Source organism: Taurulus bubalis (genome assembly GCF_910589615.1).
Source record: "Taurulus bubalis genome assembly, chromosome: 16".
NCBI classification, from domain to species: Eukaryota; Metazoa; Chordata; class Actinopteri; order Perciformes; family Cottidae; genus Taurulus; species Taurulus bubalis.
In genome coordinates this window covers 3,560,324-3,574,501 of record NC_136604.1, presented here as the reverse complement: position 1 = coordinate 3,574,501, position 14,178 = coordinate 3,560,324, and the positions used below count along the sequence as shown (strand labels likewise).

The 14,178-nt window shown below is 45.1% G+C and overlaps 1 protein-coding gene across 1 annotated transcript in view; it reads right to left on the bottom strand.

The window, feature by feature from the left end:
• The window catches only part of pvrl2l (PVR cell adhesion molecule related 2 like), a gene marked incomplete at both ends in the record, with an annotated part of 172,389 nt that overhangs the window by 48,442 nt on the left and 109,769 nt on the right, over positions 1-14,178 (bottom strand). The window contains 2 exons of the mRNA XM_079232075.1: positions 5,441-5,684; positions 8,036-8,148. Coding sequence (XP_079088201.1) covers positions 5,441-5,684; positions 8,036-8,148 — 357 coding nt within the window. The remainder of the gene's footprint in view (positions 1-5,440; positions 5,685-8,035; positions 8,149-14,178) is intronic.

Below are 14,178 nucleotides of genomic sequence, written 5' to 3'. Positions count from 1 at the left end.
CCCTTTGTTTTTAAAATGTATCGCTATCTTTCTTTTTCTTTCTACCGTCTCAATGTGTAACCTGCCTCTAACTTTCTCATCTGTCTGCGCAGCGCTGTCTGTTGAGACGTAATGTTTACCGCCGAGAATGCATAGATTTGATTGGCTGAGTGGTATCACGTGGGATAGCTTAACTCGCATGCAATTGGTCTGTGCGTTTCCACATCCGCTAAACCACTACTGTAAAGACTGCAAAAGCTGCGCCGCCGGGTAAAAAAATAAAAGCGCCCTGTCAGGTTTTAAATCATAACCTTCTGCTTTGGCTGGCGGTCCGGGTCCGGATGGGACGGCCTCTGGGTCCGGACCCGGACCGCGGTCCGCCAGTTAGTGACCAATGGTTTAGGGCCTAAGTATGTTTGTGATCTGCTGCTACCTTTTGAACCATCCCGGCCACTCAGGTCATTTGGGACGGGTCTACTTTCTGTTCCAAGAGTCAGAACTAAACATGGAGAAGCAGCGTTCAGCTTTTCTGCTCCACACATCTGGAACAAGGTCCCTGAAAGCTGCAGGTCTGCTGAGACCCTCAGCTCCTTTAAGTCCACATTGAAGACTTTTCTGTTTGCTGCTGCCTTTAACTGAACCAGATTCAATTACTGCATCTCACTACTGCATTTTATTTCTTAAACTGCACTGCAACTTTTATTCAACTTTTATTTTTTAAGTTGCTTTTTCTACTTTTATTTTGTTTTTTGACTGTTTTAATGTTTTCTTAACTGTTTTGTTAAGAACTTAACTATGTTTTGATGCTTTTAATGGTTTTATGTGAAGCACTTTGAATCGCCTTGTTGTTGAAATGTGCTATACAAATAAACTTGCCTTGCCTTGCCTTGAAGAAAGCACTAGCCGGTGCGGGTTCCGGCTGCTTTAAATCCAGTTGCAGGTGTGCCAGTGCCATGCGAATGACGGACCCCATGGAGCCGGCGTTTGACCCGAGTCTGTTGGGCTGGATCCGGCTGTACTGACGGGGGAAGGTCACCCCCACCCATCAGGCGTTCCACCTCAGCCAATCTAGCGACCCTCACTGCGTAAGGCATAATGCCGCAGTTCATGCATGGGTCCGCCGAGAGACCCTCCCTTAGGTCCCCGAGGCCCAGACAGGAGGGGCAAAGTTCATGGCCGTCTTCAGGCTGGAGGGGAGCCAAACAGGTCCCACAGCCGGCAAGGTAAAACATGACCGTGACTCAATGTTCTACCAGTAGCTCCAGCGCCTCTTCTAGAGCACCGAGCTAGTGGTAAGGAAAAGAAAAGAAGGAAGCACCGTCCTGTGGCAACAGGTCAGGCACAGTCTGTCTAGGAGAGGGGAGCGCAGCGCTCTCTTCACTCGTCCAGCAGCTGTGATTATTGGTGATCAGCCAGTAAGCTTCAGCGCTTTCTTTAGAGCACTGTGCTACTGTGGAGACAGGCCGGCACAGTCTGCCTTCTGACAGCTACTAGTTTAGTAGCTGTAGTTTAGACATTGATGCACGCGCTCAGTATCGTCAACGACTCAACCCCGCAGCGCCACCAAGTCAGTCCGCACGGGACGCTATGCTCGCTTAAGCCGGCCGCGACGGTATAGCAACCTAGCGGCGCGCCCGTTAGCACTCCGCTAATTAGCCGGAGCGCTCCTCAGAGCACCCTGCCAATCTGCTGCTGTCGGCAAATAATGTTAGTCGATCTCACCCGATACTTCACGGTGTAGAGGTGATGACTGGGGATAGGTACGCTGCCCGGCTCGACGGTCCGGATGCCGAGCGCACCGATCCCTCCTACGAGGGTACAGCTTGTCGCAGCCGTTGGAGGGCGAGAGACCCGCGACTCCGACCAGAGGTCACAAGGCTACCAGCGACGAGCTCTGTTTTCACAAGTTCAGATTTAGCTGATGCTAACACGTTTGTTAGCCTGCGTAGCGAGAAGATGAAAAAGGACCTGATCTCAGGATGAGGCCGGAAGCTATACCCGGCTGGGGACTCATCCGAGGTCACACGTGACATTTTTGGTCTACGTACTCGAACTGCGCAAGCGCAAGACGGAAGATATCCAGTGTGAAAACACTGCCTCTGGCGGTCAGTAAGGATGAAATAGAACTGCATTTCAAAGGCTCTGCCTGAAAGGTAGCTCCGCCCATCAGGGATAGACTCCACCCTCGAGTTAGTTCTGTCTGAGAGAAACGTTTGCAGAAGCTTCCTTCCAATCTGACACGTGACAGATGGTGTTATTCATGCACCCACATGTCCTCCCATTAGCGCGCCGCTTACAAAGGACCGATGCCTGGTGTCTCTCTCTCCTGCACAGTGTACCGCGCTGGGGAGACTTCATGCTTGAACGTGAATAACGACAGTTCCCTGGATTGTTATATAGGAGTGCTGTGCTTACAGTATATGGCCCGTAGCATCGGTGGTTGTCGTGTTCACGACATTGATGTCGTGAACACGATTGACCTCTGACCTCTGGACTCCAAATCCAAACGATGAAGAGGATTGAAAAAGCAAACAGGCTATTAAACCTCTCGACTCTCCCTCACCTGCAATGTTATTCCCGTCCTGCTGGCGACACTACATCCAGTAAGATACGATATAATTGGCTCCCATCCAGGACGATATTATATCACTCACTGCCAACTGAGTGATTCTTTATGCACACCCCAATCAGTGGTAATAAGATTGGCTGGCGGTGGCGCTGTATCCAATAAGTTATAATACGATTGGCTGTCAGCATTATGTATTCACGCTTAAATAAGTTGTGATATGACCAGGGGTGCCGGTGCTTCTAGATCCAATAAAAAGTAATATGACTGGCTGCCAGCGGCTGTGGATTCGATATGGATCTAATGTGATTGGCTCGTATGGATTCCATATCCAATAAGGTAAAATGTGAACGACACGGAGTTCGGCGAGACAGGAATCTGTCCCAGAGAGCTGCTGCTCCGGACAGAGGGAGAGGCGGTGAGTTTTCCGTCTATTTCCCAGTCTACCTCTGCTTTGTGCCAGCAGCAGCAGGTTAAGGAGGCGGACACCACGTCTCTCTCTCTTTCTCTCAGCCAAGTTCTGCATCTCCTGCGTGCTCCTGCATTGTTTTGTGAAGGTTAAAAAGCAGCTGGGAGGACACATAAAAGGAATTATGAAACATTCCTTTCCATGAACCATACTGGCTGCAATTACTGGGGATACTGTAATGAATATATTTTAATTATGGCCTCCTATTGTGTCTCCACAGTGACTCTTTGAGAACTGTTTTAGTGCGGTGGATAAGGAATCCCCTGACCCACATTTGAGGCGGCAACACATTACCATAGCTTTCAGAAATCCATCTTTCTTTTAATTCTTCCTTTGATTGTGCAGAGCAGCGACTGAATAAATAAATTGTTATGAGATTGCACCTAATTTGTGCACGAAAAAGAGGGGGTTGGGGCGGGGGGTGGGGGGGGAGGACTCAAACATGTCACCTTGACAAACAAAAGTTCTAAAGTTATATGATTAAAAAAAGCAGCGTTTCGGTCCACAGTGCATCGTACTGGATCCCCCGTCAGCGGGCCTGTAATAGGAGCTCTGAGTGTACGAGCTCTTTATCGTACAACCACCGATGCTACGGGCCATATACTGTAAGCACAGCACTCCTATATAACAATCCAGGGAACTGTCGTTATTCACGTTCAAGCATGAAGTCTCCCCAGCGCGGTACACTGTGCAGGAGAGAGAGACACCAGGCATCGGTCCTTTGTAAGCGGCGCGCTAATGGGAGGACATGTGGGTGCATGAATAACACCATCTGTCTGCGATTAGAAACAGGATGTGTCCCATGCGAACAGCAACTAAACCACGCGGTTGTTGTTGCATCACGACCCTGATCTTGTGTGCAGTTTTTTTTTTTTTTGCTAAATATTTGAAGCGGTTCAGGTTATGTGTTTTGAATTTGTGCAGATTGGTGCTATTAGCTCTTTACTTTCTGCAGGGTGAGTCATGTATGTATACGGACAACTATCACTGGGTTACTACGACACTGAAGAAAACGCTCCAGATGTATAGAAGGAGGCTCTTTTGATGATTTCTTAGAGCATAATGATCCCCAGGAAGAGTCAGTCAAACTGGATGTTAAAATATGTATAATGACATATCTGTACATCCAGATTAGACTGCAATTTGAAGAAACAGAGGTCAGCGTTTCCCCTTCACTGGGTCTATGCGATCTACATTTACAGTCAGCTATTATAAAACCAGAAAGCCCACTACAGCAGGACAAGAATACACACAATTCAACCCAACTGCTGAATAACGCTGCTACCTAATCATCTTCACGTCGGCCTGTAGTTCACGTTTGCCATTTGTGTGTTTAGTGTGACACTAAGCAGCGCTGTACGGTCTGTGTTCTTATTGATAGTTTACTTATTGGATTAAATACAAAAGTGGCAGAATGGAGAAAGCGACGTCTCCTCCCCGGGGACAAAGACCTTCAATTAGGGGAGCTGTGGCAATACGAAACGAGAGGATCGTTCCTCATGTCCCGTCCTCCTGGCCAGATTATATTAATGTCCTTCATCTGATTATCACAATGAGGGTCCTCGAGATAATTCCTTCAGGCATTTGGCCAAAACAGATTCAACTCTCATTAAATGGAAAGGTCTAAGTGTTCCAATATGTCAAGAAGGTCACATCAGAGGTTGACCTCGGTGCTACTCTTGTGAACAAAACGTGAAAACGCAAGGGCAAGTTATTGCAGCAAAGGGGATCATCTATTCAGATACTTTCATGCAGAAGCTCTCACCATGATAGCAAGTCAACAAAAGACACAAGGAGACAGTGGCCTGACAGTAAAAGGGATGCTGGCTGTCTACATTTAAATCTCACCGTGCCAAAACACTCTTTCACTAGACGGACCCAGATATCAAATACATGCACATTACCTCCAGTGATTGTTTGAAAAGGAATGAATGCCAATCAGAAATGTGAGCCATATACACATCCGTTCTCCAAATGTGATTCAACATGGAAGTCACTGTTCCATGCTTTAAAGTCCCAATGAAACAGAAGTAAGAGCGTCTTTAGTTTCTGTACTGTGAGTATTCTCTAGTTAAACGAAAGATTTAAGCGGTGAACACTCACAAGGCCATTTTAATCGAATCGTGCACATTTGATTTGACCTCTAAAAAGTGAGTGGGCTGGAAATGTAGAGAAATACTGGGCAGAGGAGAACTGTGACTCCACACCAGGCGGCAACCTCCAGTTTGGCCGAGTGAAGCCGATGAGGAAGTGTCTTAAAACCTCGCTTGTTGCTAAAAGCTGCAGCTAACTAGCCAGCAGCTAAACAAGCTAAACTAAACAGCTTCATGTTTCGTCGACGCACCCTTTAAAAGGCTTTAAAAAGCTTTAAAAGGCCTCTTCTGATGTTGAGGAGTGTTTCGTGGACGTGCAACCCCTCGACTCACCGAGCATGACGAGGCTGGACGTCCCCTGTTCGTTTCCAGTTGGGTAGGTGGCGTACTCGCAAGTGTACCGGCCGGCGTCAGACATCTTTAGGTTTGAGATCCTGATGGATGGGTTCTCCAGATTGTTGTGGAGGAAGATAACTCGGTTCTTGAAGGACGGGTTGGGGAAGCTCTGTCCGTAGATTGGATGGTACACAGCGATGTTGTCCCTTTGACCATCAATAGGTTCCCATATCCAAGACACCTGGCAGGAACAGAGTTTGTAAAAGAAAACAGAGGTTATTGTTTGCACAATGGGGTTTTCTAAAGTGTCATTTTAGGTGGGAAAATAAAAATGTTCAACCAGACTTATAAGATGAATGAACACCAAGAGGCCCCTTGTTTTAGTCTATATTTGTTTTCATTTTGGCAAGCAGGCAGCTTTAAATGTATTCTGAATTAACTATGAGTGGTTCTTAATCACAGACAACGACCACTGAATTACTTTCATACAAAACTTAAAAACATGATGATTCTGCAGTGCCTGTTTTATATCATATGTGTATGTATGTATGTATGTATGTATGTATGTATGTATACACACACACACACACACACACACACACACACACGTACAGTGCCTGTTCAGAAAGGGCCAAATGCTCGGCCTGTGTTGTTGCATCCTTTCCCGAAAACTTCTCACACAAAGAACATCCCACTCGACACTGAGCTTCCTTGAGTCCTCAGCAGTACACTGGCCATGACATAGTTGCATCACACACCCAAATCCCACCTACTCACGCTCAGAAAAACATGTGAGATACACTCTGGTTCAGGGGAGAAAACACCAGCGGCCGACTTTACCATGAGGCAAGGTCGGCAACCGCAGGATATGCCAAAGGGCCCCAAACATATACATATATATATATATATATATATATATATATATATATATATATATATATATATATATATATATTTATTTTGTTCAGATGTGAAAGTTATAGAATAATTTAACTATTCTAACTGAATATAGTTATTCATAGTTAATAGTTATTCTTCTACCGCTGCCAAGCGCTGCTCGCTCGTTTCAATCTTTGATATTGAGGCTACTGCGTGTCTATATTGGACAAAATTCCACAAAAAGCACTCTGTGTGGTCCCCATCAATACACCCACACAGTGTAAGTAGATCGAATGAGCGGTTCTCTAGATATGTGAAGGACACGCAGACAAACGGACATCCCTCGCTTTACAGTCTGATACACATACCATCATTTCTGACATTTCTCTGAACAAGTATTGAAATATGTGCTGCTCTATCTTCCATCGAAAACTGAAAAGATAATTTCAGTTATAGTAGCCAAATGTCAAACTCAATTAAAGCTGTCAGAGTAAGGAGCCAAGAATCTACTGCAAGATGAAATGAAAGGTCTCTCTAGGCCTTTAAACGAGGATCCTGTTTCCAGTTTAAATAACGCTTATGATTCCTGATATGTGAAAGATATTGATACCTGCTGTGGTTGTTATGAGAATCTACCGCTTCTTTTCAGTAAATACAAATTACTACAACATACAAACTAGCTGAAGTGGTGGACTGGGACGGAGGGGCAATAAAGTTCATCAATACACATTTAGCAAACCTTTAGAACACGTGTGACGAGGAATGGGAGAGACAGAGTGGGGGAGGGTTGACGGGTGAGAGGAGGAAGAGGAAGACGGGTTGTCCCCAGGATGTCAGCGTGAATTAGTGGATGAGACTCCCCCGTTAGCTGGACAGAGAATATATTGGGCAATTTTGCCCGTCTGCAATATCAGTTTTTGTGTGTGAACAAATTGCGTATTGATTCTGTCCACAACTCAGAGGGGTGGAGATCATACCAGGATCAAACTGCAGTAGCAGACAGCTCATAGCTCTTTGCTTGGCGTGTGATAGGACATCAGAGGAGCTACGGTGGCGTCAGAGTTGTCATCCGGGTGGTAGATATAAATAAATACATAAATTGATCACGCACTTTTAAGATGATGTTCATTGCATACAGCAGAGGTAGGCAGGATGTCATCTTGAATGCTATCAACATGACATCCTGCACATTGCATTATATAACAACAGAAGACGTTTGATATCAATCTCATCTCTGTGTGGTCCGGGAGGTTGGGCTTCCTTTTGTTTTTGTTTTTTACTTTATTTATGAGTCCGTTAGGAGAATACAGAAACCTGAATGACCCCAACCCCTCCCCCTCCCTTCCAAGGCACCATCATCAGGGTTGACAATTTGTTCAATGAAGTGGAATTACAAAGATATGTATGTATCTCAAAATAATAGGGAACAGAAACACAATAAATAAAACACACTGAAAACCGCACACACAAAACTAACACTAATGATACGAGTAGAATTTCACAAGCAATATAACAATATAAGGTTACAAGCAAATGCAGTTGGCGATAAAGTCCTTTCTCATCCTTGTCATTAATTGCAGTTAAAGGGTTAGGAGTTACTGCTTTTTGTTTGGTCCCCCTCCCCCAGCTACCTCATCAAGCCTACTCAGTGTTTTTGAACAGCTGTGGAAGCTCTGAAGCTCTGCTGGTCAATGTTGCGCTCCATCTTCCTACCTGTGTGAGTTTAGTTCGGCCTCCTCCATCGATGAATTCGCAGCGGAGATCAACAGACTCAGTGGGATACGCCTCCAGTTCATCCTCGACTCGCACTTTCTGAGCCCCGATACCTGGAGGCGGGCGAAAAGAGGAGACAAAGAGGGAGATTATGCATCAGCCACAAAACCAATATTGTTTTGAATAATTAAACATGTTTGTTTGTATCGGATCTCAAAGAGGAACAAACAGAGGCTAAGAGGGGGAAGAGAGAGAGAAAAGACCACATGCTAACTAAAAGACCTCCGTCAAGGCCAAATGCCAGATCTCGCAATGGAGTTTTTCCCGTTATCCTGCCGACAAACAGACAAACAAACTGAGGCAAAAACACCACTCCGCGTAGGAACAATGGAGTATTAGAAATTCACTATGGATCTTTGTTTTTGTTGTGAGGAAAGATGAGCCACCTTGATATGGTCTGGACGATGTAAGACAAAGTTATGGAGAAGCTCGAGAGAAACCCAAAGGAAAAGAAAATGAGGGGGAAGTAAGAAAGAAAGTGGAAGAGAAAACAGACGTTCTTTCAAGAAACCGAAAGAAAAAGTATTAGAATCATGAGCCTTTGATAAGAAGCCTCAGGCAGAGTCTGAGCCAGCTTCTTTCAGCTCGGCCCTCTTCATTACAATACAGCTCGCCAACCACGAGGCGTCGCTAGGGGGAGCGCCTTCAGGAGCGCCACGGCAGCCTGACTGCTTCTGCAATGTGTTTGAAAGTCAGTGGAAGGCACCTGGAACTCCTAACTTGAGAATGAAGGCAGTGAAGAGAGAGCAGTGCCGGTCTGCCAAGCCAGCACAGGTTCACCAAAAACAAGTCTGTTCTGACTTGAGAGATGAAAGGCGGATGCTTGGAGCCGAGCACCGTCTCAACACTGTGCAGGACCTGCTGACCTGCAGGCGGTCTCCGAATACTGAGGTTCCATTGGACAAAGTCAAAATAACTTTTTCTCAAAATTCATCTCTCATTCTGCGATCAACCGACTTCTACTGTGTGTAGAGAGCCGGGAGCCCAAATCATGTGATGCAAGACTTCAAAGGAACCTTGAAAAAAGGGTTTCCAAACGGTTCTTTCTGCGGTTGTACCCAGAACCATCTGCTTCTGAAGAACGCCTTCTTGAAGACAAAGGGTTCCATTGTAACACGTTTCTTCCAAAGAACATCTTTTGGAAGAAAACGTTCTTCAATGATTTGACAGCACGGGTGATAAAAGGGAACGTCCACAACCAAGGCCACACTGTGATTGCACTGCACCACATCAGCCTTTTTAGGAGCCTCATGAGGAACAATGGATGGGTTTTAGACGAAACCCCGAACATATAAAAGGTGTATCGGAAGAACACCCTGGATTGAATTTAAATGAAACGCTTGGAATATAAAAAGGTTCTCGGAAGAATACCTTTGGTTGGTTCGAGATGAAAGCCCTTGGGATATAAAAGGGTTCTCGTAAGAATACCCTGGGTTGGTTCTAGATGAAACCCTTGGAATATTAAAGGGGTTCTCAGTAGGAGCCCATCGGTGGGTATTTGATAGCATCCTTGGACGCATACAAACTCAAGAGTGTTTTCTTGGAGGTACTTTTTACAAATGGTTCTAGGTATAATCCTATGTTGGGCTCTAGGTAGTACCCTCTAATAGGGTTCCAGATAGGGCTGAGTAATATGAAAACAATCAAATATCACAGTATTGTTGAGCCAATAAACTCAATATCGATATTTTGTGACAATATTGTAGGGTTGATTAGTGCTTTTACAAGAAAAGACAACCATATGCGATAGCTTGTCTCACAATATGGATATTATATCGATATATCCTAGTTTCAGGTGGTTCTACCGGGGTAAAAAGGGTTTATCTATGGGGGACAAGCCAAATAACCTATATAGTTCTAGTCAACAGCTCAATGACTACTTCCTCTTTTTCCCTTCACTGTGGTTGTGAGACTCTAACGAGAATCAGTGTCCCGACTAGATAGATACTTTAAACTGGATGTAGGCCTTCACTGGTGTTCATTAAAAGCACCACCAGCAGCTGACTTGAAATGCCCCTGCCTCTCAGCAATAGGTCTTTTTATTTGAATCAGTGTCAACACACAGCTCTCAACCAGTGAGACAAATCGCAGCAATAATGCCATGTACAGCATATATAGCTGTATATATATAAAGTGTATCTATATATAAAGTGTATCTATATATATATATTTATTGTGTATCTATATATAGACAAACGCACATCTGCTGTATTAAATTAGTTGAAATGAATTCACTTTAATGAACTTGTAATCCTTGTCATCATGAGACGGAGGAGGAGAGAAAATGCCTGGATGAGAGAAAGTAAGAAAAAAGAAAAAAGGAGGAAGGATCAGAGAGAGCAAAGCGGAGACGTTGTAATCCTTCGTTAATGCAATCTAGTCCAAGTCCAGCGGCTCAATGTGTTTGGCAGCTTGCAAACACAACCAGGGGACATTTATAAAAGAGTCTTTGATTGTTCTTGCCTTTGAATCCACTCATTTTGCTAGAATGGGCCTCATCATCAAACCTCTCGATGCTCACTTTATTAACTGCAACAGATAATGACGGCTTGCTTTCCCCCTCTTCCTGCCCTACTCCTTTAACTGCTCTCGGCTTGGCGCTCATGCGGTGATCCAGACCCCTGCCATGAACCCCCCGCCGACCCAGTATCCAATCCCACCAAGGTCTTTTCTCCACCACCTCCCCTCTGCCCTCACAGTCAGGCTCTGCGCCTGTGAAGATAAAACTCTTGCAGGGAAGCCGGCCTCTCAGTCGCTTCCCAAGAAGCGAACCGCTAGCGAGCCCCGGGAGGTTTCAGTGAAAAAGCCTCTTAGTGTGTGAGGGATTGATTAGGACAATATGTTACACGCCAAAGCATGGAGGTGAATGGGCCGGCTGGGGTTTAGCCTAAGAATGAGCTGTGACCAACACAGTCACATTAACAAAGAATGCAAAGTGTGTGTGTGTGTGTGTGTGTGTGTGTGTGTGTGTGTGTGTGTGTGTGTGTGTGTGTGTGTGTGTGTGTGTGTGTGCCGTATCCGCCCATGTGTGCAGGACAGACTGACTTTTGTGTGTAGAGGTGTGAGCTTGAGCTTAAAGGTATGTGTTGTCTGTTGTCATATTACTCATGTTGTGGGGACATACATCTTTTTACACGTTGACATTGTGGGGACCCGCCTTCCTTTTGGGGACAAAATTCACGTCCCATTAAACAATTTAAAGTGAATCTTTATGATAAGTCAGGATAAGGTTGGGTTTAGGTTAAAAGAGTAATATTGGACATTTTCGAGCATTCATATATATGTAAGGGTTAGGGATGTAGTTGTGTAATGTCTACCTGACCAGAGAATAAAGTCCCTCTCGCTGTGTGTGATGTTATCAGAGCTTCTCCTTGCTTTGTAAACATGCTTCTCCTGCATGTATGCGCATGTGAGCGTGCTCCATATGGCGAATACAACAGATAGTTGCCACAATAGCACCCACCTTTGGTGTGTCCCCCCAAGATACACATCGTTAGCTTTGTTAGCACATTTGCCGTAGTTTGTACTGTTAGCACCACTAGCTTCTAGCCTCCGACTCAGGCGTCGCCGCGCTGAGAGCCATTTAGAGGCAAATGGAATGCTCCCAATCTCGTCTCATGCACCTTTAAAGGTCTCCGGCAAATGAATGTGAGTAAATGTGACGTCCTCCAAAGTGATGGTGTGCATGATTACTGAACATCTGAGTGTGTGCGTGCATTAATCAGACAATCTTGTTGTAATGTGAGTGCATACGAGCCTGATTCAGTCATTGAAACAGAGTGTCTTCCCTGAGGGAGACAATGGGCTGTCAACCATTCCCACTGTGAGACCGAGGCGCACACACACATGCGCGCGCACACACACATGCGCGCGCACACACACATGCGCGCACACACACACACACACACACACACACACACACACACACACACACACACACACACACACACACACACACACACACACACACACAGGCCAGAATCAACAAGAACAGCAGCAACGAACCATAGGTTCCTCTCTCTCCACATTATTTTGCTTCCCCTTCCGTCACATTATTCTTCTATTTTCTTATTTCTTCTCTCATGCACAAACTCACAAATATATTCCCCTCCAATGAAACACGCAACTCCCACTATTCATAAAGAAGCAGACGGTCTCACCAAAGCCACAAATCAGACAAAGCTCCGGGTTATTCATACTGGTCAATGAGATCTCTTCTGCGACGCAAGGGGGAAATAGTGGCAACAGAGTGAGGAAAAAAGAGAGGAAGAGGGGATGATGGAGAAGGAAAAAGAGAGGCTAAAAGCGTAATGCTGAAAAAGAGTTTGAAAGGAGCCCCGAGAAAGGAGAGGAACATGAAGAAGATGAATTCACGGGGAAGGGAGAATGCAACGGAATAAAAGAGCAGCGCCGAGAGAAAGTCAGGAAGAAGGTTTAAAAAAAAAAAAACGAAGTGACTAAAGGAATGACTAAAGCAGAGAGAGACTGGAGACGGAAACGAAGAGGGCCGACTGAAAACCAGCGAGAGTGGTGAAGAATGAAAGGAGTCCACAGAGTAGAGAGCTGTGACATAGGGCCATAAAAAGATGTGAGGAGGGGGAAAGTACGACACTGAAGGAGTGAACAGGAAGGGAGCAGAGAGCACGAGACCGCGTCAGAAATGGTTCATTCCCCTCAGAGTGTGGATCCAGAAAGACCCATGGAGATGGAGCTGACTGACTCGCTCGCAGAACATAACGTTTGCCCCTTGTGGTCGTTTGGATGAAGGCTTTTATATTTTAGCATCTGAGCTAAACCTCACACAGGTGTGTTTTAAACTTTCCGTATGGTTCGTCTAATAACGCGCAATCTGGAAGCTGTACTTTATTTGAGCTGTGGGTAGCATGACGATAGCCGACGATAGCTAAAGTTAGCAGCTAAAATAACAGAGGCTACTTACAGTAAATAGGAAAATCCAGCACCTTTTTTATGGATATCCAATGAGTGTTGATGGTAAATGTTGTTGATTGAAGCAATGCATTCATCAGACTAAGCCTGAACCTAAGTCTTAACCAAACCTAACTCTTAACCTTAACCCGAAAGCTAACTCTTAACCTTAACTTAACCCGAAAGCTAACTCTTAACCTTAACTTAACCCTAAAGCTAACTCTTAACCTCGGCCGCATACTCGTGTCATAAGTCTGAATATGTGAATCATCCAAAACTCTGTAAACTGTAATACAAGCGAAGAGAACAAGGAAGTTCTGTTTGAAGGAGGAACAGATCTGTCAATATCACGCACTTTGAAACCACTCCACGTACCAGCAACGCTGATTGGACATGCACAAAGAAGAACGGGCTTGTGCTTGTGGGGTTTAACATGAAAGCATTCCAGAGTGAAGGCGTTGGAGTTTAAAAGAAGTTTGTATTTTGGAGGCAGAGAGGGTCGAACGAAAGACGCTATTGAGTTACATCATGGGAAGTGTACAGTAGGAACTTGACCTACAGTAGACATCAAATGTTAGGATCTCTCTACATCTCCGAATATTAACAGGCTCATTGATTTCAAACATATTGTACATACTTCTTTCAAAGCAAAACCAATCAGTTTGAATAGATGTTCTCTTGGATTGTTTGTTCCAACACCAAAAACCTCCTTTTCGTGATCACGGTAGCTCATACATGGCAGGGCATTAACTTTAGAGAGTGGTTGCAAGGCTGGCAACCAGGCATCCGCTGATTGGTTGGCGAAACTGCCAATGGCAACCAGTCAACCCTTACTGCGGAGCCCTGCATGGGTTTGAATAGCCTTCTGAAGAGATAAATGGCAGACGGCTCAATCGAGCTGCTGAGTACGCTTCAGATCTGCCGAATACACTTCAAGTGACGACAAGAAAACTGGCAGGACGACCAAAGTTCAATGACGAGACAATAATGATACCTATATTTTTGTTCTGCCTCTTGATCAACGTTCAAATCCAGTTATGTATCCTCCACTCCCTCCTGACTTCCTGAAGCACACACGTTCTCCATTGATGCTGACAGTAATTAGAGTTAAACTCTCTGCCCTGGGAAATCACATGTAATTGTTGACTGTGGTTAGT